At 41.8% G+C, this 24,249-nt stretch overlaps 1 protein-coding gene across 3 annotated transcripts in view; it reads left to right on the plus strand.

Annotated features, from left to right (window-relative positions):
* thap4 (THAP domain containing 4) overlaps positions 1 to 24,249 on the plus strand; it is a 55,444-nt gene that overhangs the window by 23,701 nt on the left and 7,494 nt on the right. For all 3 annotated transcript variants that reach the window (XM_080185191.1, XM_080185204.1, XM_080185197.1), the window contains 3 exons: positions 6,165 to 6,318; positions 7,781 to 7,890; positions 11,842 to 11,945. In XM_080185191.1, coding sequence (XP_080041317.1) covers positions 6,165 to 6,318; positions 7,781 to 7,890; positions 11,842 to 11,945 — 368 coding nt within the window. The remainder of the gene's footprint in view (positions 1 to 6,164; positions 6,319 to 7,780; positions 7,891 to 11,841; positions 11,946 to 24,249) is intronic.

A 24,249-nucleotide genomic window follows, 5' to 3' on the forward strand; every position in this document is an offset into this window, starting at 1 on the left:
CTCACTCCTCACCCCTCCCCCTCCCCTCGCGCCGCACCCCCCCGCCCCCTCCCCGTGTGATGTGCCCTCCCCGATGCATCCCCCCTCATCCCTTGCTCTTGTCCCCACCTTGAAGTTTTTGTTATTTGGGATAACATTCCCAGGTATTAAAGCCTCAGGCATCAATACTTTGGATGCACGATTGGATATTTTTAACTTGCTTCTTTCAGGAAAAATGTTAGTGCTACTCGTCTGAGCAGGCTAACCAATTGGGGCATAACCTTTTCTTTTGATTTTGGTCGATGGTGCACCTTTTCAATGATGTTATTCACAAAATGACAGCTGATGTTGACTGTGGCATTGCATTTCTTTCCCAGTAAACCACCTCACTATGAAGTGTGAAGGATATCAAAATATGCTTGCCTGCACATATGATGTTAAATTTGTGATGCCCTTGATTTTGGAAATTTGTGCACATCACGTAGATTAGGTGCTCAAATTGCTCTCTATAAAAAATCTCCCTCTCTGCAGATCAACAGCAAATTTGAAGCAAGCACTTCCTCTGGGTGGCAGTTCTCAATATAAATCAAGGAGCTGTTGCTTTACTTATTCACTCCCAGGCCCAGAAGCTTTGGTTGGGGTGACTTGGAGCATTTGCGCCATTATGTAATGAGCCAGTAATTAAATCAGAATGTCAGTTTTTGTGTGCTCTTATGTCTGTTTTTGTGTGCTCTTATGTCTGTGAGTTGGTCGTTCCAGAATAATTTGGCTATACTTCTGTTGAAACCCTCTGTAACATTTATATTTTAGTGATCCTTTGCAGACCACGTTGCTGAGATCCACTGATTGTGGACTGTGTATTTACAGTAAACCTCTTCTGGCTATAACCACTCTCATAATTACAATACTATTCCAGAGGCATTGGCCTAAACCTAACATCCAGAACCCTCCTGATCCTTTGTTCCCATTGATGATGAAGGCTTGACTGGATCTCGTTTTTGATTTCCCAAACACCTCTCTACTGTTTAAAAACTGGTCCACTCCCCATTGCTCCTTCTAAGATTATTGCCAGCCATTGCCTCAACTATCTGTATTGTGAAGCACTAAGGTGTACTTTTCACATTAAAGACGCTGTATAAATATACTGGGACTCTGACCCAGTCTTTATGAAGTGGACTTCTACTCAAGCTGAAGGTAAAAAGAATGAGGCAGGTAAATGCTGACACGGGCTGGTTGGGCTGACTGGCCCGTTTCCATGTTGAATGCAGGATTCTACGTAAAGTCCTGTATGAGAAATGTTCAGTAACTCTGGAGTCTGATGTCACTCCTGGTGTAATGATGGAGAGGCACAGTAGAGGGCAGCAAATAGATGCAGCTTATCAGTGCCTGCATAATTTGTCACACCACTTGCAGTGCATCGCATATCTGAGGCAATAATTTGAGATTGGTAATGTAACCAACAAACGTTAACTCATTAAGTATTAAATTGACCAAAAGAGAACATACCAAGAGCAGTTTTATCTCAATTTCTACTGTTCTTTCAGCCAAATTGATTTAATTTTTGTTTTGAAGTCATAAATCATAAACTAATTCCTGGCAGAAAAGTGAATTGCATGTGAAATTAGCTTAAAAAGTAACTTATGGTATAGATTACAGATTGTAAAATTTTAAATACTGACTCAGATCTGTCTGCTTAATGTAAATGCCCGGAGTATGTTTCTTGAGGGACACCCATTCCTGTCTTGGGAGCTTTTTACCAAAAACTCCAAATTGCAGGAAAGTTTGAATGATTAAATGATAAAGTTGTCTTTCTATGGATGTTTCAGTTTCCTAATTGGTTGTACTCGATATGAAGTTTCAGGAGAAGTGAGTGAAGGTGGTGTCATAGTAATTTGATCTGATTTATTATTGTCACATGTATTAGCATTAGTATTGTTTCTTGCGCCCCATAGAGACAAAGCATACCGTTCATATAGAAGGAAACAAGAGACTGCAGATGTAGAACAAGAATAAAAATAGAATTAGCAGGTATGCTGGGCACAAGAAGTCAATTTGCTCCAGCGCCATCCTGGAAATGGTAATGTCACTAATAATCCAGAGGACCAGTTGAATGCTGTGGGACAGGGCTTCAAATCCCACCATGGCAGCTGATGGAATTCAAATTAAGTTAGTGAATCTGGAATTGAAAATTTCGCCTCAGCAATGATGATCATTGTCATAAAAATCCATCTGATTCACTAATGCCTTTCGGGAAGGAAATCTGCCTACATGTGATTCCAGACCCACAACAATGTGGTTGACTCTCTGAAATGCTGTGGCAAGCCACTCGGTTCAAGGGCAATTAGAAATGGGTAACAAATGCTGGCCTTACCAGCAGTGCTTACATCCCATGAAAGAATAGATTAATCTTGTGAGGAAAGGTTGGACAGATTGTGTTTGTATCCATTGAAGTTCAGGAGAAGAGATGACCTTAATGAAACAAAAAACTGAGGGGGGACTTGACAGAGTGGATACTGAGATGAATTTTCCTTTCAGAGAAGAGATTAGAACTAAGGAGTCTCCCATTTAAGACAGAGGTGAGGGGAAAAAAAATTCTGAGTGTCATTAATCTGTGGAATTCTCTTCCTTACAGGGCAGTGGCAGCTGAGTCATTGAAGATTTGTAGGGCAGAGTTAGAGGGAGTCGAGGGTTATGGAAGTGGACCAAAAAGTAGAATTCAGGCCACAATCAGATTAACCATGGTCTCATCAAATAATGGACCAGGCTTGAGGGGCTGAATGGCCTCCTAATTTGTGTATGTGTTCAGATGTTGATAACCTCTTGCACTCTTCATTGTGGTTCCACCCACTATCATTGATAAAGCCCTAATGAATAGCTGCTTGTACTTGCTCCAGACTAGGTTAGAGCACTCTTTTCTCATGCTCATTTGACCAATTCAAATCTATTCACTCAGCTAGAAATTCACTGACTCCTTCCTCGCCTGATTATCTCTCCAACCATATGTGATCTGCTGTAGCTGCAATGCGCCTGAATACAAGATTGGGCTCCATGTTCAATTATCTTTGTGAATGTACCATACTTGGTCGGTGACTATAGAGCACACCTTTCACACTGAGCTATAGAATACGTTGCCAACATCAAACTAGACGTTTACACAGTTGAGTCAATGTCTGCCTAACATTGGGAGTAGCTGAGTTGCTCTTGCAGAGGGAAGCATGGACACAGCAGGCTGAATTTCCTCCTTTTTGCTCTAACCACTCTGATTCTGTAAGCTAGAGAAGCAAAAACACCTGAACAAATCCACCCAACATCATGTCAGTGGGTTTTATTTTTTAACAGATTTTTAGCATCTGCAACATTTGGCTCTTAATGTTCTGAGCATTGTCGCATGTTCTGCCAAGATCTCTAAAAGTTCAGCCAAAAATGGTGAGTCATCAGATGAGACTGAGATAGTGCTGGAGTTGGCAGTGAGTGCTTTTCTCATGTCTCTTAGTGCAAGAATTCAGGAGGATGTTGGTATCATAAAACCTATATGATAACAAGGTAACATCCCCCGGGTCCTATTTAAATATGTCAGTAGGTGGTAACCATTGGTCTAGTAACGTAGGACTGTACTCACCTTTTCAGGCAGTGCTGGGATCACTGGTGGTCATAAAACAACTTGCCATAAACTCTCTCCAAAGGAGACTTTCCTGATAGCTGATGGTTGTACCTGGAGCATGGGAACCCAGCATCAAGATACATGGGCTCAGGTAGTGCATAAAGCAGCTGTCCATTTTGTGCATAGGACAGTAAGGCTTTCATTATAATATTCCTTGTTGTAGTTTGGCTCAAGCCAGTATGATGGTCACTCATTGTATTGGGCAGGCTGGCATAGAGAACAAAGAAAATTACAGCACAGGAATAGGCCCTTTGGCCCTGCATACCTGCACCAACTATGCTGCCCAACTGAATTAAAACTCCCTACCCTTCCGGGGACCATATCCCTCTATTCCCATCCTATTCATGTATTTGTCCAAATGCCCCTTAAAGCTTACTATTGTGTTTGCTTCCACTAGTTCCAGGCATCCGACTCTGTGTTTAAAAAAAAACTTGCTCGTACATCTCCTTCAAACCATACCCCTCGGACCTTCAACTGATGTCCCCTAGTAATTGACTCTTCCACCTTGGGAAAAAGCTTATGGCTATCTACTCGGGCCATGCCCTTCATAATTTTGTAGACTTCTGTCGGGTTACCCCATAACCTTCGTCATTACAGTGAGAACAAACCAAGCTTCTCCAATTTCTCCTCATAGCTAATTCCCTCCACACCAGGCAACATCCTGGTAAATCTTTTCCAAATGTAAATCCCTCTCCAAAGCCTGCACATCTTTCTGGTAGTGTGGCGACCAGAATTGAACACTGTATTCCAAGTAAGGCCTAACTAAGGCTGTATAAAGCTGCAACGTGACTTGCCAATTTTTAAACTCGATGCCAGGGCCAATGAAGGCAAGGATGCCGTATGCCTTCTTGACTACCTTCTCTACCTGCGTTGCCACTTTTAGTGACCTGTGTACCTGTATACCCTGATCCCTCTGCCTATCAATACTCTGCTGCCAGTTTCTGTATATTTCCTATCTCTATTAGACCTGCCAAAATGCATTAGCTCACATTTGTCCGGATTAAACTCTAGCTGTCATCTTTCCACCCAAGCCTCTAACTGATCTCTATCCTGCTCTATCCTCCAACGGTCCTCATCACTATCTGCAAATCCACCAACCTTTGTGGACAAAAGAGCTGAACTTCAGATATGAGATGAGAGTGACTAGCCTTGACATCAAGGCAACATTTGATTATGTCATCAAAGAGCCTAAGCAAAACTAGAGGCATTAGGAATTGGGGAAAACTCTGGTTGGAGTCGTGGCAGAAAGGAAAATGGTTCTGGTTGTTGGAGGTTAGTCATCTCAGCTCTGTGACATTACTGCAGGAATTCCTCAGGATAGTGTCCTAGGCCCAACCATCTTCAGCTAATTCATCAATGACCTTCCTTCCATCATAAGGTCAGAAGTGGGGATATTTGCTAATGACTACACAATGTTCAGCACCATTTGTGACTCCTCAGATACTGAACCAGTCTGTGCCTAAATTCAGAAAGACCCGGACAATATCCAGGTTGGGCTGACAAGTAGGAAGTAACGTTCGCCCCACACAAGTGCCAGGCAATTATCACCTCACCAGGAAGGAAAGTAACTTTCCCTCCATGTCTTTAAATAGTTTCACCATCTGTGAATCCCAAACTATGGGATTACTATTGAACAGAAACTTAACTTGACTAGCCATACACATACTGTGACTGCCAGGGCAGGTCAAAGGCTAGGAATTTTGTTGTGAGTAATTTGCTTCCTGACTCCCCAAAGCCTGTTCATGATCTACAAGGCGCAAGTCAGGTGTGCAATGGAATACTCTCCCTTTGCTAGGATGAGTGCAGCACTAACAACACTCAAGAAGCTTGACACTATCCAGGGCAAAGTAGCCATCTTGATCAGCACTGCATACATAAATATTCACTCGCTCCACCACTGAAGCACGGTAGCAGCAGTGTGTACCATCTACAAGATACACTACAGGAATTCAACAAGGCTCATTCCATACACGTCACACTTTCATTTAGAAGGATAAGGGCAGCAGCTACATGGGAACACCACCACCTGGAAATTCTCCTCCAAGCCACTTATCATCCTGACTTGGAAATATATTATTGTCCCTTCACTGTCGGTGGGACAAAATCCTGGAACTGCCTTCCTAATAGCATTGTGGATGTAACTACATCACATAGACTGCAATGGTCCAAGAAATCAGTTCATCACTACCTTCTCAAGGGCAATGAATACTGGCTTAGCCAGTGATAGCCACATCCCTTGATTGAATTTTTTAAAAAACTATTTCGAAGAGCAGGGGAGTTCTTCTTGTTACGTTGGTCAATATTTATCTCTCAAATCAATATCACTAATGAAACAGATTACCTGTCCATTTGTTCATTACTGCTAATGAGATCTTGATGTTCACAGAATACTGCATTTCCTAGTGTACAACAGTAAATACACTTGTAGTGCTTCCTTGGTTGTAAAGTACTTTTGATGAGGTGCAATAGAAATTCAGTTTTTAATTTTATTTTTACCATGATTTTTCATTTTCCCCCTCTGTAGTTTGTTTGAATCCAGCTGTTGAGCCTCTTTCTTGGATGTTGGGAAGCTGGATTTCTGAGCCCTTGGGTGAAGGAACTTACCCAACCATCAAACCTTTCAAATATTTGGAGGAAGTCCAGATCACACATGTTGGACAACCCATGCTGAACTTCTCGTAAGTCAGAATGTCTTTTTTTTTCCCCTCACAGCTACAGTCTGGTTTCCAACAATATAGTCATCTAACGGCTGCCAGTCAGAAGCGTGAGAATTGGTTTTCCCAAATTAGTGAAGAACAATTGTTGTCAAAGGAGGTAGTTTCTTTTGCTAATACATCTTAACACATAAAGTAAGCAGGTAGTGTTGATGCTTTGCAAGAGAAAGTGTTATATGTAGGCTAGGCAGATGGCCACAGATGAGTAGTTGGCAGTGTTATTCCTTGCAATATATGAGGTAGCTTGACCTGTTCTGTGCCTTGTGCTATTGGAACTATATTGAACACTGGCAAACTGGGTTGGGAAGGGTGGGAATAAAGGAGTCAGCTTGATTCTTTGCTCAGTTGATGCTTTTAGTAGTGTGAATTCCTCTTCATCCGATTTTCCCCTGCCTGCTATATTAGCTGCATCCAAGCAGCTCAATAGTCAGGGAGGAAAACCTGTCTCTATTTATTTTAGAATGCCTATGTGCTGTAATCCTCAGAGGGAACTTACCTTAATCATGTTTAAAACATGGAACTCAATACTGTAAGGATGATTGAGGCCAATAACGTGGATACATATAAAGAGAAGCTTGATAAACATGAGAGAGAAATGAGTAGAAGGGTATTTTGATAGGTGAGATCAGGTAAGGTGAGGCAAAACTCACATGGACCTACTTCTACGAGAAAATTCTATATAGCCTCAAAGCATTGAGCTGCACGGCTGTTTTATGTCGATGCTTTTACGAACAGCTGAGGGTTTGGGGTTTAGGAATATTATGACAATGATTGCCCCAGCTTACTACACTGCAAATGGCAAGCAACTATGTTTTACCACATAATGAGTTTACAGGTTTTGTTGTACTGCTGTGGAGAAAGTGCATAAAAGCTGAAAGCTTCTCTTGCTAGCTGAGGAAAGTCGTATGTAAAGCACTGTCTGCACATCCTTTTATAGAAAATAGTACACTGATTTGATTTATTGTTGTCACATGAATTAGCATACAGTGAAAAATATTGTTTCTTGCATGCTATAAGAAAAGCATACCATTCACAGAGAAAGAACTGACAGATGAAGAATGTAGTGTTACAGTCATAGCTAGGGTGTAAAGAAAGATCAACTTAATGCAAGATAGGTCCATTCAAAATTGAATAAAGGGACTACTGAATGTAATGTCCTATTTTAAAAATGATGTTGAGCTAAAACAGACCACTAAGTTTGAACTAGAAATTTACTAGGTTGTGCTTGTCCACAATAAATCAATGATTATTGTCTGTTGCACTGTCAACGTGGAGATCTAGTGTTTAGGAAGAATTATTTTATATGCTGATAATCTTGCTTTGGTTGTGCCCAAGAAATTCGGCCTTCTGTTTGCAATTGTTACTGGTAAATGGAGGTTAATCCTTCAGCTCATACTTGGACTAACTTTCCCTGTTTATTTTACAGATTTAATGCATTCAATCCTGAAACCAAGAAGCCAATGCATAGAGAGTGTGGCTTTATTAGAATCAAGCCTGGCACTAACAAGGTGGCATTCATCAATGCCCAAAACACAGGTACTGCTCAAAATAGTTTCCGAATATTACTGCAGAGGGAAATCAAGAGCGTGTTAGTTGTAAAGTATAATTTAATTGGCTACTGCAAAGGAAAGATTCTTTGCATTTTTTTGTTTATTTAGCTATTGTTTCTTTACATTTTGTGTGAACTGGAATTCCTCTTCTTAGTTCCCCTACCAGTTGATATTGTCGGCTGGCTGATCATTCTCCAATCATTAGCTTACCCAAAACTCTGAAGCTGGTATCCTGTCTTACAGCAAGTGCAGCTCATTTCTGTGCTTGTTGACTTACATGGGTCCAGAGAGTCAACTGCATTGCTGTGGGCTCTGGAGTTATGTGTAGGCCAGACCAGGTAAGGATGGCAATTTTCCTTCCCTAAAGGACATTAGTCAATCATATGGGGTTTTCCAGCAATTAGTTTCATGGTCATCAGTAGATTCTCAGTTCCAATTGAATTCAAAATTGTATCATCTGCAATGGTGAGATTCAAATCTGGGTTCCCAGAATATTAGCTGAGTTTCCTGGTTAATAGTCTAGCGATAATACCACTAGGCCTTTGCCTCAATAAAATTAAAAGGCTTATCCATGTATTTAAATTCTTGGCCTCAACACACACCTTATCTCTCTCATTTCTTTTTTTTATTGCCTCAACCCCATTTTTGCAACTCCCCCACATTTGCCCATCTGCCAAGGCTTCAGCAAGCCTTCTGTAAGTCCCTCTTTTAAACTTATTTCTTCCATCCAATTTTTGGTCAGCTCCTTCAAATATCTTAATATTTGGCTCATAGTCTTGTTTTTGCTATGTCTTTGTGAAATACCTTGGGCCATTTACTAAGTTAGAGGTGCTATATGAATGGAAGTTGCCTTTGATACTGCCAGGTATTTAAGCAGACAGATGGGCCTTGGTTTAATGTATCATTCAAAAAAAGATGTTGGTAAGAATGAAGGACTTCCATGATACTGCTGTTAAGTCTATTTCACACCTTCAAGGTGATAGAGAGTTTTGTATCCAGAACTTCAATTTAGAAGTGAGGTGCTATTGAGTAATGTGATTCAATACTTGAAAGCACTCAGTTGCAGGTAGATGGCAGATTGGATTTCCTGAGGGATAAGCCCAATAGTCCAAAAACCTTTTATCATCCATAGATTTCTCGTTTTAGATTTCCCCACAAGGAGAAACATCCTCCCAGAATCCGCCCTGTCAAATCCCATCAGAATCTTACAATTTAATAGGATCACCCCTCAATTTTCTAGATTCCAAATCTTTGGGAATAACTGAGCTTCACTCCAGGACGAAATTTACTGCAAGTGTGACACATGAGCATTTTCTGATGCTAGAAACTAAAGGTATATTTCCATAAATTTGAGCTTGTGTACATCTGTCTATATTGTCGGCCCCTGTTCTCTCATAGGCCTGTCAAAGGCAGATTCAATAAAATTAGGCCTGTTTTCCTCTGAGCATGCAGAAAGTTGCTTTCCACACCAGCCTTCAGTGAGCCTGTGGGAAGGAAGGCAAAAACATGTCGGATCATTTTTTGTTATTGTAACCATGGAAGTGCACACAGCTAACCAAGGGGTAGGTCCAAGTCACTTTTGCTGCTGAACTCAAGTCACAATATAGTGCAGTGAGCAGGCTTGAAGATCATTGTTCCAACAATGCATTTGAATGTTCTGCTACTATTACAAGATAGATTGGGTCATTTACAGGGGTGATGATGGCATAGCAGTGTTACCATCCAAAGGACCAGGTTACGTCACTCTGAGGACTCAGGTTCAACAAAGAACGAAGAAAATTATAGCACAGGAATAGGCCCTTTGGCCCTCCAAGCCTGCACCAACCATGCAGCATGGTAGCATAGTGGTTAGCACTGCTGCTTCACAGCTCCAGTGACCTGGGTTTGATTCCTGGCTCGGGTCACTGTCTGTGTGGAGTTTGCTCATTCTCCTCATGTCTGCGTGGGTTTCCTCCGGGTGCTCCGGTTTCCTCCCACACGCCAAAGATGTGCGGGTTAGGTTGATTGGACGTGCTAAATTGACCCTTAGTGTTCTGAAATTTGTAGGTTAGAGGGATTAGTGGGTAAATTATGTAGGGATATGGGGGTAGGACCTGGGTGGGATTGTGGTCGGCGCAGACTAGATGGGCTGAAGGGCCTCTTTCTGCACTGTAGGGTTTCTATGATTCTTTCTATGCTGCCTGACTGAAATAAAATCCCTGACCCTTCCGCGGACCATATCCCTCTATTCCCGTCCTATTCATGTATTTGTCCGGACGTGTCTTAAATCTCATTATCATATCTGCTTCCACTGTGGAAAAAACGTGCCTGCTTTAAACCTATGCCCCCAGTGATTCACCCTTCCACTCTGGGGGAAAAAGCTTCTGTCTATCCACTCTGTCTTTGCCCTTCATAATCTTGTAGACTTCTATCAGGTCACCCGTCAACTTCAGTCGTTCCAGTGAGAACAAATCAAATTTCTCCAACCTCTCCTCATAGCTAATGTCCTCCATACCAAGCAACATCCTATAAATCTTTTCTGTACCCTTTCCAGAGCTTCCACATCCTTCTGGTAGTGTGGTGACCAGAATAGAACGTTATGTTCCAAGTGCAGCCTAACTAAGGTTCTATAAAGCTGCAAAATGACTTGCCAATTTTTAAACTCAGTGCCCTGGCCGATGAAGGCAAGTGTGCCATATGCCTTCTTAACTATCTTCTCCACTTGCATTGCCACTTTCAGTGGCCTGTGTACCTGTACACCCAGATCCCTCTGCCTTTCAATGCTCCTAAGGGTTCTGCCATTTACTGAATATATCCTATCTTTATTAGACCTAAAAGCATACAGTACCATTATGGCAGCTGATAGAATTTATTTTAAATTTTATTTATTTGACAAAAAAAAATGCATTTCATGGTTTCAATAATGGTGACCATGACAACTATCTCCGATTGTTGTAAAAACAATCTGTTTCACTAAAGTCCTTTAGCTGATATGATACAGATGTAAATCTAGATCCACAGTAATGTGATGGACTCTTAACTTTCCTCAGAAATGGCCTCATTATTCATTAGTGTCACAAGTAGGCTCACATTAACTCTGCAATGAAGTTGCTGTGAAGATCTTCCAGTCACACTCCTGTGCCTTTTTGGGTACACTGAGAATTTAGAATGGTAATGCACCTAAGCAGCATGCCTTTTGGACTGTGGGAGGAAATCGGAGCACCCGGAGGAAACCCACGGGGGAGAATGTGCAAACTCCACACGGTCAGTGACCCAAGCTGGGAGTTGAACCTAGGTCCTTGGTTCTGTGAGGCATCAGTGCTAACCACTGCGTCACATTAGCATCTCTCAGTTCAAGGACGATCGGAAATGGACAACAAAAAGGTGTGCATATGTATATATAATATGAGTTTAGGGAATGCAGTACACAATTGTCCTTGGCTACATTGTTGTAACGTAAAGTGTCTTTTAGAGGGATAGTTTCACAGTGTTGTCTCGGATGACAACCTATTCAAATATGGTACAGCGGCATTCAAGGAATGAGAAAAACCAAACAAAGATGGCTGTTGTCTTAATCACTGTGAAATTCTTTGCTATGATTCTTCTCAGCTTTCAAAGTAATGGTTCCTCCTTGCTCCAGTTCAAATGTCTGCCCTTCATGTATTATAACTAGAACAGGTTGATACCAGCTCTGCGTGTTAGTGTACCTTGTGAAAATATTCTGCATTATGTTTGTCTATAATCATGTGTTCAATGTTGCACTAATTGTTCAAATGTTATTCAGCAAGTGTTTCTTGCTGTGGAATTAGACTGAGCAGCAGGCAAGATTGCTGTTAATGCCCACCTTCTTATTGGCGTATCAGATTTTTGAACACAATACTGTGGATTTTTTGATTCCTTTATCAGGCGGTTTTGACGTTTGAATTTTTTTGAGCTGACGTTTTTGTTCTGACCCAAGGTATTGTGGAAATTGAAGAAGGGGAAGTGAAAGATCAGGAACTGACACTCGCGTCTCAATCTATCGCTCGAATGTCCTTTGCAAAAGAGCCTCGTGTCCAGCAGGTAAGAATGGGTATAAAGCCTTTGGATGTATTCCTTTTATTGCGCCAAAGGTTTTATTGCCCTATTGTGTATTATCTCACCTCTCCTATGTTAACACTCTTTACTCCCAAGTTGGCAGTTAGGCCGATACAGTATTGATAATTATTTCTGTTTATGTGTTGTATTTTGACTGATTTAAATGTTACAATGGATTGGCAGGCTGCCTTGTCTTTCACTGAACTCATATTGAAAACCAGACAAGATTGTAAGGGTGAATGGCTTTTCACATTCTGGCTGTAAGGATCCACTCCAACTCCACTCTCAGTCTTACAGCTGAACTGTTTGCAACTTTGGCAGTATATTTAACTCTCGCAAAGCTTCTGACTACATAATTGTGCCATAAATAAGGCTGCTTATTTCTACTTCTAACAACATCTGATTCTGCCCCTGCCTCAGCTCATCTGCTGCAAAAGCCTCATGCATGCCTTTTCTACCTCTAGACCTACTGTTCTTAGATACCTGACCAGTTTCTTATGTCCTGTTCTCCATAAACTTGAGATCATGCAAAGTTCTGTTGCGTGTGTCCTGGTTTGTATTAAGTTATCCCTAACATAACTAATGCCTCAGTTTCAAGATTCTTCCATGACTCTGTCACTTCCTACCTCTGTAATCTCCTCCAGCAATCCAACCCTGTGATATCTGCAACTGTTGCAATTTGGCCTTACGAACAGGCCAGATTTTAATGATCCCATCAATGCCAACCATGCCTTCAGCTGTCAAACCCTTAATCTCTGGAATTTACACCTTAAATCTCTTCACCATCATAACATTTTTTTTCAAGACTCTTTAAGCCTTATCAATGACCAAGGTATTGGTCATCTGTTCCAACACCAGTCTATGTGGCTTAATGTCAAATTTTGCCTGATAACACTCATGTAAAGGCCCTGGGGGCATTTTACCATTTTAAAACTTCCTTGAAATTTCCCAGTGATCCCAAAGCATAAAACTGCAAATAATCACCTGATACTTCGACAAATCTGAGAGAAGAGTTGTCCCTCGTCATATAAAGAACTCCTGTGAAGCTGGGGCTCACGTATATTGAAGATATTTAACTGCTACCTAAGACATAAAGGAGAAGTGCCAGCCTGAAGTGAGCTGTTTTTCAAAATCCAAAGAACATTGAATGTTTTGAGTAATCTGGCTACAGAATCACATTGACTCAGAAAGAGCCTTTCTGAACTTGTTCCAAACTGAGGGGCAGGTGTCTTCAAAATACAGTTACTATTCTGCACTCTGGCTAATGGAAAATAAGTCACTTTGAGTCCCATTATCCTACAAATAAACAATTTATTTTTAAAGCCAGCAAGAGGCCAGTTTTGGTTGTATTATTACATGTGAGCCTTATCTAATTGAATGGTGAAACAAGCTTGTGGGACTAAATAATATTCTTGTGTATCAGGTGATTGTAGAGGAATAGGGAGTTAATCTTCTTTTACGGTACGATGCCAAAAGTGGAAAGGATACTATGCTTTATGCTCAGGGCAGTCATTCATTGACCTGTGAATTAGCATTGCTATGAGCATACTGGTTAATATTTATCCCTTGATAAGCTTGTTTTTTTTAAATGACGTTATGTCATTTATCTCATTGCCATTTTGGGAACTTTGTACTTCAGAAATTGTTAGAACAGTGGCTACACCTCATTGATCGAGAAATGCTTTGGGATGCTTTAATCTTGTAAAAGATTCTGTGGAATGTAAGCTGTTAAGTGTTGAAGCTTCATAGGGCCTCAGGTGGCAGCCATCCATAAGTCTTTCTGTTTTACAGCTGGATTTTCCCCATGACTTTGCAAAAAGGCAAATAGAAGAAAGATCTTTCTAAATATTGCTTGTCTTTCACTTTAATTCTTGCTGTCTCTCTTTTTGGGTTTAACCCTGTCTCCCTCTCTATTTGCATGGATATAATTAATTTATGTTGTTGTTTCAGTCTAGCTGCTCTCATTGTCACTCCCCTTCCTTATTTCTCCTCATTCTTTAATGTGCTTCAACAGATTCTCTCCACCTTTCTTGGTCTGTTTGCTCTTTCTTTCCTCCTCCTTGTCATATTTGACCCCAGAAAAGCCTCTGACCACATATCCATACAATTGCTAAGGTCACTTATATTCACCTCCTGTAGAATCACTCAACACCTTGTGCTATCTTGTCTGATACTGAAACTCTCATCCATGTGTTGGCTTGACGGTTCCAGCATTACCTGGTGGGCTTCCCGTTTTCCATCTTGCATAAATGTAAGGCCATCCTCAACTTTGCCCTTATCCTAACTTGCACTGAGCCACACTCATCATCTCCATGTTTGCTGACCTACATTGGCCTCCAGTCTAACAGCAACTCAGTTTTAAAAGTCGAATTCTAGTTTTCAAATCCTTCCATAACATCATCCCAACATCTCTGCACTCCCCCCGTTCTGGCCACTTGCGCATCCTTGATTTTAATTGCTTCACCATTGGTGGCTATACCTTCAGCTGCTAAGGTCTGGAAGCTCTGAAATCCTTCTCTTGTTTCTAACCACTGTGCCTCCCTGTACCAAAAATTTCATAACGAATTATAGAAAATTCTTAATCAGTTATAAATTAATAGAACTGTCATCAACTTTGAATGGTAAAAGCAAAAATATTTAGGGTTTGATTGGATACACAGAGAATGCTTACATTCAATGGTGTGAGCAATCAGTACACGTCTCACTTCATGTACCCTTGATTGTGTACATATCAGTTTAGTCATACCAGTAGGAAACGAAACTACAGAAACCAGCCAAATCTGGCAACCATGAGACTGGTTGGGCCGCACTCAGTTTCCTGAAGGGCTGCAGGTCAATTACTATTAGTGTAGCATAAATATGGGGAACACTGTTCAATTTGGCATTGCTCCCTCAAACGTTTTGTGCAAAGGTGCCTTTGAAAAAATTGCAAGTGGTCGTCCTTAATTAGGCTGCTCTCTAATTCTGTAAAATTTACAAGGTGCAGAAAATGGATTGAATAGCCTCTGGTTGAAGTTAAATATTCTGTTCCTCTGCCCTACAACTTCTGATTCTATATTCATTTTTATTGCTGTTAACCAAATGAAAGCAGCATTTTACAGCACTGCAGTGAAATTTTAAAACTGTTTAAGTTTTAAATGTTTAAATTTCCTTTTCCTTTCTCTCTTTGTTTGCTCTCAAACCATTTTTTTCTCTGTTTCTTCTTTTGCACCCAATTTGATTTTGAATTCACCTCTAATTGACACTTTCCTGTTTGCTCCTGCATTATAAATTTTGCAGTTCAACTATCTGTTTTGGTTAAGGAGATTTACAGTTGCTTAACCTGTTCCCTTAGATCACAGAAACCCTTTTCCCCTTGTGATATTATCAGCTCAACGCTCTCAACAATCTGGCAAGCAAAATATGTCATTAGGTACTCTGCTACATGTATATTATGGCCTATGATTAAAAATGTGCAATAATCAGGAACAAACTTTCTCAGAAGTGTGTGTTTTATTTAATTGCACTTGACTCTCTTTCAGTCTATCCATCTACTAAGGTTTTTCAGCTTTGCACTCTTGCAGTGCCTCCTCCTTCAGCAGTTCTTTTAAATCTGTGTTGTTATTGTCAAGTCAGCCCTGTTTACGTTTGAAGAAACTCAGCCATTTCCTCCTCCTCCTGGCAGCACTGTTTGAGATGCTGATTAAATCTGCTTGGCCCAGCTCTTTCCCTTTGTATGATGCAGTAGATTGCAAAAGGTTTTGTTGTTCAAAAGTGCATTTGAACCAAGGAATAAAAGCACAAAAAAACTTGGTTTATAGAATTGTACAGCACAGAAACAGGTAATTTAACCTGGTACACTGATGCCATTGATTATGCCCCACACGAACCTCCTCCTACCATACTTCATCTCACCTTAGCTATACCCTTCTATTTCTTTATTTCCAATGTACTTTTGTAGCTTTCCTTTAAATTCATCTGTGCTATTTGTCTCAACCATTCCATGTGGTAGAAGCTTTCATATTCTAACCACTTTAAGAGCTTTTCCCTGAAATCCTTCATGGATTTATTGGTGACTGTTTTATATGATTATATTTACTACTTGTAAATCCTTTTTTAATATTCTCCATTGTTCCAGGAATATGGTTCAACTTAGCAAACTGTATTCATTTCACGGTATGCATTCAGTACATGAGTAACAGAGTGCCTTAGTAACACAGTGCCAGACACTGCTGAATTGAGACAGCTAAACTAGGAATAAAAGAACATAAGAAATAGGAGCAGGAGTAGGCCATCTAGCCCTTCGAGCCTGCCCCGCCATTCAATAAGATCATGGCTGATCTGAAGTGGATCAGTTTCCCGCTTTCTCCCCATAACCCTTAATTCCCTTGTCTATCAAAAACCTATGTACCCGTGACTTAAATATATTTAGCGAGGTAGCCTCCACCACTTCAACGGGGAGAGAATTCCAGCGATTCACCACCCTTTGAGTGAAGAAGTTCCTCCTCAACTCTGATCTAAACTGACCCCATCCCCCCCATCTTGAGGCTCTGCCCTCTAGTCCCGCTATCCTTTCTAAGTGGGAAGAATCTCGCTACCTCTACCCTATCCATCCCCTTCATTATCTTACACGTCTCTTTAAGATCCCCCCTCATCCTTCTAAACTCCAATGAGTACAGACCCAGTCTATTTAGTCTCTCTCCATAGTCCAACTCCCTCATTTCCGGTATCAGCCGAGTGAACCTCCTCTGCACTCCCTCCAAGGCCAATATATCCTTCCACAAGTGCGGCGACCAAAACTGCACACAGTACTCCAGGTGCGGCCTCACCAGTACCCTGTACAGTTGCAGCAAGACCTCCCTACTTTTATATTCTATCCCCCTCGCTATAAAGGCCAACATTCCATTCGCCCTCTTGATCACCTGCAGACTGGGTTTTTGCAACTCGTGCACAAGGACCCCCAGGTCCCTCTGCACTGTAGCATGTTGCAGCTTTTCGCCTTTTAAATAATAATCCCTCATTATTATTTCTGCCAAAGTGGATAACCTCACACTTGCTAACATTGTACTCCATCTGCCAGGTCCTCGCCCACTCGCTCAGCCTATCCAGATCTCTCTGCAGACTTTCCATACCCTCCACGCAATTTTCTTTTTCCACTCATCTTTGTGTCATCAGCAAATTTTGTCACCCTACACTCAGCTCCCTCCTTCAGATCATCTATATAAATGGTAAATAGCTGAGCCCCAGCACCGATCCCTGCGGCACTCCACTAGTCACCAATATCTTAAGCTTTAAGAAGTTAAAAGGTTGTGCTTTGTCCTCTTTCTCAATGTTTTGCAAACATTTCATTTTATCCCAGTTTACCACAAGGTGGTGCGCCTGCAGTTTGAGGCAGTAACATGCTGCCTGAAGTGATCCTTTCGACCCAAATCTCTAGTAGTGTAAACACCAATCTTGTTGCCAAATAGTCAAACAGTATACTTCTGAACCAGTATACTTCTGAAAGCAGGTGTCTTTTGCAAGTCAGTGATTCTTTTTGGCAAAGTAATGCAGATCAAGTGAGCAAAAAAGAAACTTGTGTTGATGGAATGAGCCCCTCGCCCTTAGGATATCAGAAGTGCTTCACGACCAATGATTTATTTTTGAACTGCTTGGTTTGGCTATATGCACACAACCAGAACACTTAACTTGTGCACCAGCGTGACAAGTGATCTGTTAATTAATCTGTTTTGCTGATGCTGGGTAGGGGAGGGGAGCAAACTAGGAGAACTTTATGATCCTCTTTAATCATTGCGATGGATTGTTTGTGTTCTCTTGACCAAACAGATGATGCCTGGGTGTGGAGAGAATGTTTTCACTAGTCGTAAAAACTAGAACCAGAGGGCACAACTTCAGGCTAAAGGGACGATCCTTTAGAACAAATAGAACAATACAGCACAGGAAACGCGCCCTTCGGCCCTCCAAGCCTGCGCTGCTCATTGGTCCATCTAGACCATTTTTCTGTATCCCTCCATTCCCAGTCTGCTCATGTGACTATCCAGATAAGTCTTAAACGATCCCAGCGTGTCCGCCTCCACTACCCTGCTTGGCAGTGCATTCCAGGCTCCCACCACTCTATGTAAAATACGTCCATGTGTAAAATACTTTGTGTTAAAACAGAGATGAGGAAGAATTTCTTCAGCCAGAGAATGGTGGAGCTGTGGAACTCTTTGCCGCAGAAGACTGTGGAGGCCTGGACATTAAATGTTTTTAGGACAGAGATAGATAGGTTTTTGATTAATAAGGGGATCAGGAGTTATGGGAAAAGACGGGAGAATGGGGATGAGAAAAATACCAGCCATGATTGAATGGCGGAGCAGACTCAGTGGGCCAAGTGATCTAATTCTGTTCCTGTGTCTTATGGTGTTATGGCTTCTGTTTTATGTCAGAAAATTTAACCTCTGACACTGTAACTAACATTCTCTCATTGCTGCACTGTTGAGTCAGATTAGATTAGGCTCGAGTCTTGGAGTGGGGCTTGACTAGAAATGCTTGATAAAGTAAGACAGTTAACTGTGATGTAGTCATTTGCGTGTGGTATCAAAGCACATGTTAGAGACTTTGCCAGTGAGTCATGTTAGCAGTGAGTGCTGTTCATTCACCATTTTTGGTGTAACAGTCTATTTACTGAAGATTATCTCTTCAGCAACTGGACTAGAAATATTCCGAGGTTGTACTCTGATGTTTCAGCATCACCCTGATTGCTGCAGATTTAACCAGTTTCCATTATAAAACTATGGTTATTATAAGGGAATTTTCCAAAGCTCCTGCTCTCCGATGTCTCCAACGGCACAGGGTACAGTTTGTAGTAAGACCTTTTTGAGCTGCCTCACCAGCACAATAAAGGAATCCTAACCCATGATTTAAAACTATGCTAAGATTAACCATTGGTCCCCTTCAACTTGCCTATATTTCACCTGTCAGTGTGTGTCAGATCTTGCAAAATGGCAAGAAGGCTGTTACTTTAATTCACAGTTCCAAAATGTATTTCTGTGAAATCAGTCTGTCGAGCTGAAGGTTCGTGTGTGCATGCTGATCAGATTAGCAGAATGCAGAGAACATAGGCTGCCTTCACCTTCAAAGAGGTAATCTCTTATAACGAATTTCAACCTGTCCCCGAGCACTAATGTTGTTTCCTGTATTGCACAATCAATTACTCTTTCATTACAGAAGCTTACAGCAGAACTGCAAGGAACATGAGGTTACAGAATATCTGCTATCGTTCTAATACTTATTGCTGTCTGGCATTTTCTTCTTCTGCTGGCTTCCCTTTTCTGCATTATTTTGACACTTTATTTTGTATTGTCTCTCCACGTTCTCCCTGTCAAAACGTATCATCTCACATTTTTCCACCTTGAACTTCATCTGCCACTTATGCCTATTCCACCAACCTGTCTATGTTCTTTTGAAGTTCTGAATTAGGCATCTGATCCATGTTTTCATTACTTCCAAATTTGAAGTACCCAATTCACTTCTGGCTGAAATCCCTATTTTCACCTTCCATAAATTGGAAAAAGTAGAAAAGAGAGGGAAAAGGGAAAAATTGGATGCTTATGGAAGAAGTTTGTAGCAGCACATGGCATAATCTCCAATTTTACTGTCTTCAACCTCTGCACAGCCTTCAGTTTGATTGCTCACTACATCCCCTTTCCTTGCCTCTTCCTTTACGTTTCACTTCCATGGTACTATTCCTACCTGCTCCAATTGGTGGGTATAATGTGTGGGGATATGGGGATAGGGCCTGGGTGGGATTGTGTTTGGTGCAGACTCGATGGGCCGAGGGGCCTCTTTCTGCACTGTAGTGTGCTATGATTCTAATACAGCCAATCTATCTGCTGCCTTCTCCTGAGTTTTGACAGTCACTTCTGACAAGGTGTAAGATTTCACACCTGGCCTTGTCCCCTATCATCCTCCCACGGTTTTCATGCACTTCCATCCTTCAGTGATGACGCAAGCCTAATGTTCTTTCCCAAAATCTGTGCAGTTCATCTCCTCCAAATGCTCTTTGCACATTTATTGTGGATGAAATGATGCTTTCTTTAAGATGGCATAGGTGAGACTGAACCCAATCTGTTTAGTTCTTATCAGAACTTTGTCTCTAAGCCACTAACTCCATCCTATTCACTGACTGAAGCTGACACTGATTCTGTGCTGAGCTCCAGTCAGAAATCATCTATCACCAGAACTGGCCATCTCCACTTCAAACTTTGATCTGACCCATGACTGCTAAAATTAATCAACAGCTTTGTCACTTTCGAGCTTGCTTTTCATGCTTTGGCACCCTCCTCTTGACTTCTACAGCAAACTTCCAACCTATCCAAACTCAATTGCTCACGTCCTGACCTCACCAACGTCCACCCACAAACTCATTGATTTTCATATCCTCATTTACAAATAGCCCAAGGCTGTAGCCATCTCTTTTGTAAAGCAGTTAACTATGTTGAAGGTACGACGTAAAGCAAGCTGTTGTATCACCCACTGTTTTGCACGCTGCTCCACTGTGCTTTGCCCCTATCGACAGAACTCTTAAGGACATAGGAACCATGCTTGTAAAAGTAGAGGTAGGATGAGTTTATGGTATTTTAGTTTGGTTCTGGGCAATTGCTTGTATATAACTAGTGCACATTGTGGAGCAAAAGTGATGCAGCCATCTGGAAAAAGAATAGATCAATGATTCAAATGGAAAATGTCAATTTTAAGTTGAGTTTTGTGGGTAGATAGTTATCTATCGCAGCATCTTATCTGAAGTCAGTTAATCATGTGACAGCCCTTGCCTCAGTGTGCGAGGTAGGAAGGTACTGATTACAATGACAGATAAGAGACCTGAAACTGAACATTGTTACTGTGCACAATTATAGCCTTGGGCTTACTCTATTTTTACAATACTTGTACTGAATTGGTCTTCAGCAGAGTTGACCCAACATCACACTTCTGGGAGGAGGGCAACAACTGTTCAGGATGCATTATTAAGTGTACTGTCCTTTACTATAGCTAAAGGAAGTTAAAGATTTATAAATATTTATATATTTACTGTGATTCCTCTTGTTTGGCAGTGAGAGTTCAGGGTGCTTCGGATAAAGTGAGTACAGTATCATTATGTTTCGGTTAGCTGTAGAAAAGTATAAGGAGCAATCCAAAGTAAAACTGATTTGGGGCAGGGCCAATTTCAGTGGGTGGAAAAACCTACTGCGCATCAGCAGGGCTCAAACCCAACTCCAAGATTTGAGCACCAAATCTGAGCTCATGTTTCAACTAATTTTTAGTTTTTTTTTCGAGGGCCTCTCCAGCTCCTTGTAAAAGAATGCATGGCACCAGCTGAAGAACAGAGGCGCTCTGCAGATATCCTGGTAGACATTCACCACCCAATTACATCAGTAAAATTTTATTATGTTTCCTCCTTATTATTTGTGGGATATTACTCTGCACAAATTGTTACATTCTTTTGTGTTGCAATAGTGACTGCATTTCAGAAGCTCTTTTTGAAAGGTGCCTTGTAATATCAGAATTAAGTTTGCAGTGCTTGATACAGATAGCCAAGTGGGAATATGATGTAATAATAGAGGATACTGACTAAAAGAAGACGAGACTGGGTAAGAACATAAGAAATAGGAGCAGGAGTAGGCCATCTAGCCCTTCGAGCCTGCCCCGCCATTCAGTAAGATCATGGCTGATCTGAAGTGGATCAGTTCCATTTTCCCACTTTCTCCCTATAACCCTTAATTTCCCTTGTCTGTCAAAAACCTATCTACCCGTGACTTAAATATATTTAGCGAGGTAACCTCCACCACTTCAACAACAGGCAGAGAATTCCAGAGATTCACCACCCTTTGAGTGAAGAAGTTCCTCCTCAACTCTGTTCTAAACTGCCCCCCCCCCCCCCCCCATCTTGAGGCTGTGCCCTCTAGTCCTGCTTTCCTTTCTGAGTGGGAAGAATCTCTCTATTTCTACCCTATCCATCCCTTTCATTATCTTATACGTCTCTATAAGATCCCCCCTCATCCTTCTAAACTCCAACGAGTACAGACCCAGTCTATTTGGCCTCTCTTCATAGTCTAACCCCCTCATCTCCGGTATCAGCCTAGTGAACCTCCTCTGCACTCCCTCCAAGGCCAAAATATCCTTGCGCAAGTGCGGCAACCAAAACTGCACACAGTACTCCAGCTGCGGCCTCACCAGTGCCCTGTACAGTTGCAGCAAGGCCTCCCTGCTTTTATATTCTATCCCCCTCACTATAAATGCCAACATTCCATTCGCCTTCTTGATGACCTGCTGCACCTGCAGACTGCGTTTTAGCGACTCGTGCACAAGGACCCCCAGGTCCCTCTGCACCGTAGCATGCTGCAGCTTTTCACCCTTTAAATAGTAATCTCTCCTACTATTATTCCTGCCAAAGTGGATAACCTCACACTTGCTAACATTGTACTCCATCTGCCAGGTTCTCGCCCACTCGCTCAGCCTATCTAGATCCCTCTGCAGACTTTCCACACCCTCCACACAATTTGCTTTTCCACTCACCTTCATGTCATCAGCAAATTTCGTCACCCTACACTTAGCCCCCTCCTCCAGATCATCTATATAAATGGTAAATAGCTGAGGCCCCAGCACCGATCCCTGCGGCACTCCACCAGTCACCAACTGCCAATCAGAATAGCACCCATTGATACCAACTCTCTGCCTCCTATTAGACAACCAATCCTCTATCCACGTTAACACCTTACCCCCAACTCCATGCCCCCTAACCTTCTGAAGCAACCTTTTGTGTGGCTCCTTATCAAACGCCTTTTGAAAATCGAGAAACACCACATCCACCGGTTCCCCTCTGTCTACCGCACTTGTCACATCCTCATGGAAATCCAATAAATTTGTCAAACACGACTTCCCCTTAGTGAATCCGTGCTGTGTCTGCTCTATCAAACCATTCTTTTCTAGGTGCCTCGCTATTTCTTCTTTGGTGATGGATTCAAGCATTTTTTCCAACTACAGATGTTAAACTAACCGGCCTATAATTCCCTGCCTTTTGTCTGCTACCTTTTTTGAACAGCGGCATAACATTAGCCGTTTTCCAATCTTCCGTCAGTTCCCCGAAATCCAGCAAAGTTTGGTAAATAATCACTAAGGCATCTACCACCACCTCTGCCATTTCCTTCAGAACCCTGGGATGCATTCCATCCGGTCCTGGGGACTTGTCCACCATCATTCCCGTTAGTCTATCAAGTACTACCTCTCTAGTGACAGTAATCGCATTCAGGCCCTCAACTCCTACCATCCTTCTATCTTTAATACGCGGCAAACTATTCGCATCCTCCTCCGTGAAGACCGAGGCAAAAAACTTATTTAAGGCCTCCGCCACTTCCTCATCTCCCACCACTAAATCCCCCCTCTCATCCTCTAAGGGTCCAACATTCACTCTAGCCAGCCTCCTCCTCTTTATATATTTGTAAAAACTCTTGCTGTCCTTTTTTATATTTAGTGCTAGTTTAGCTTCATAGTCTATCCTTCCTTTCTTTATCAACTTCTTAGTCATTCTTTGTTGATTTTTAAACCTCTCCCAATCTCCTAATCGCCCTCTACTTTTAGCCACTCTAAACGCATCAGCTTTTAATACTCTCCTTTATTTCCTTTGATAACCACGGCTGGTTATCCCTTCTCCTACATTCCTCCTTTACCATCAGAATATATTTCTGCTGAGCACTGAGAAAGATCTCCTTAAAGATCCTCCACTGTTCCTCAGCAGTCCTACCAACCAATCTGCATCCCCAATCTACATTTGCCAATTCCTCTCTTATCCTATCGTACTCCCCTCTGTTCAAACAGAGGACACAGGTTCGGGACCCTACTTTCTCATCCTCCATCAGCATCAAAAATGCAACCATACAATGATCGCTTGTCCCAAGAGGATCCCTCACAACAAGATCCCTAATTCTTCCTGCCTCGTTACATAACACCAGATGTAAGATAGCTCACTCCCTCGTTGGTTCCGTCACACACTGTTCAAGGAAACTATCCCTATAGCATTCCAAGAACTCTACCTCAAGCCCACCGCGTCTGACTTGCGTCAACCAATCAATATGCAGATTGAAATCCCCCATAATTATCGCCACTCCATTTCTGCACACATCATTTATTTGCTTGTTTATAGCCCACCCCACCTCCAAGTTATTATTTGGGGGTCTATAGACCACACCCACCAGCGTCTTCCTCCCCTTACTGTTCCTTATCTCCACCCACAACGATTCCACGTTCTACTCTTTGGAGCCTATATCTTCCCTTA

The sequence above is a fragment of the Carcharhinus amblyrhynchos genome, chromosome 3 (genome assembly GCF_965287045.1).
Source record: "Carcharhinus amblyrhynchos chromosome 3, sCarAmb.v2.hapA, whole genome shotgun sequence".
NCBI lineage: Eukaryota > Metazoa > Chordata > Chondrichthyes > Carcharhiniformes > Carcharhinidae > Carcharhinus > Carcharhinus amblyrhynchos.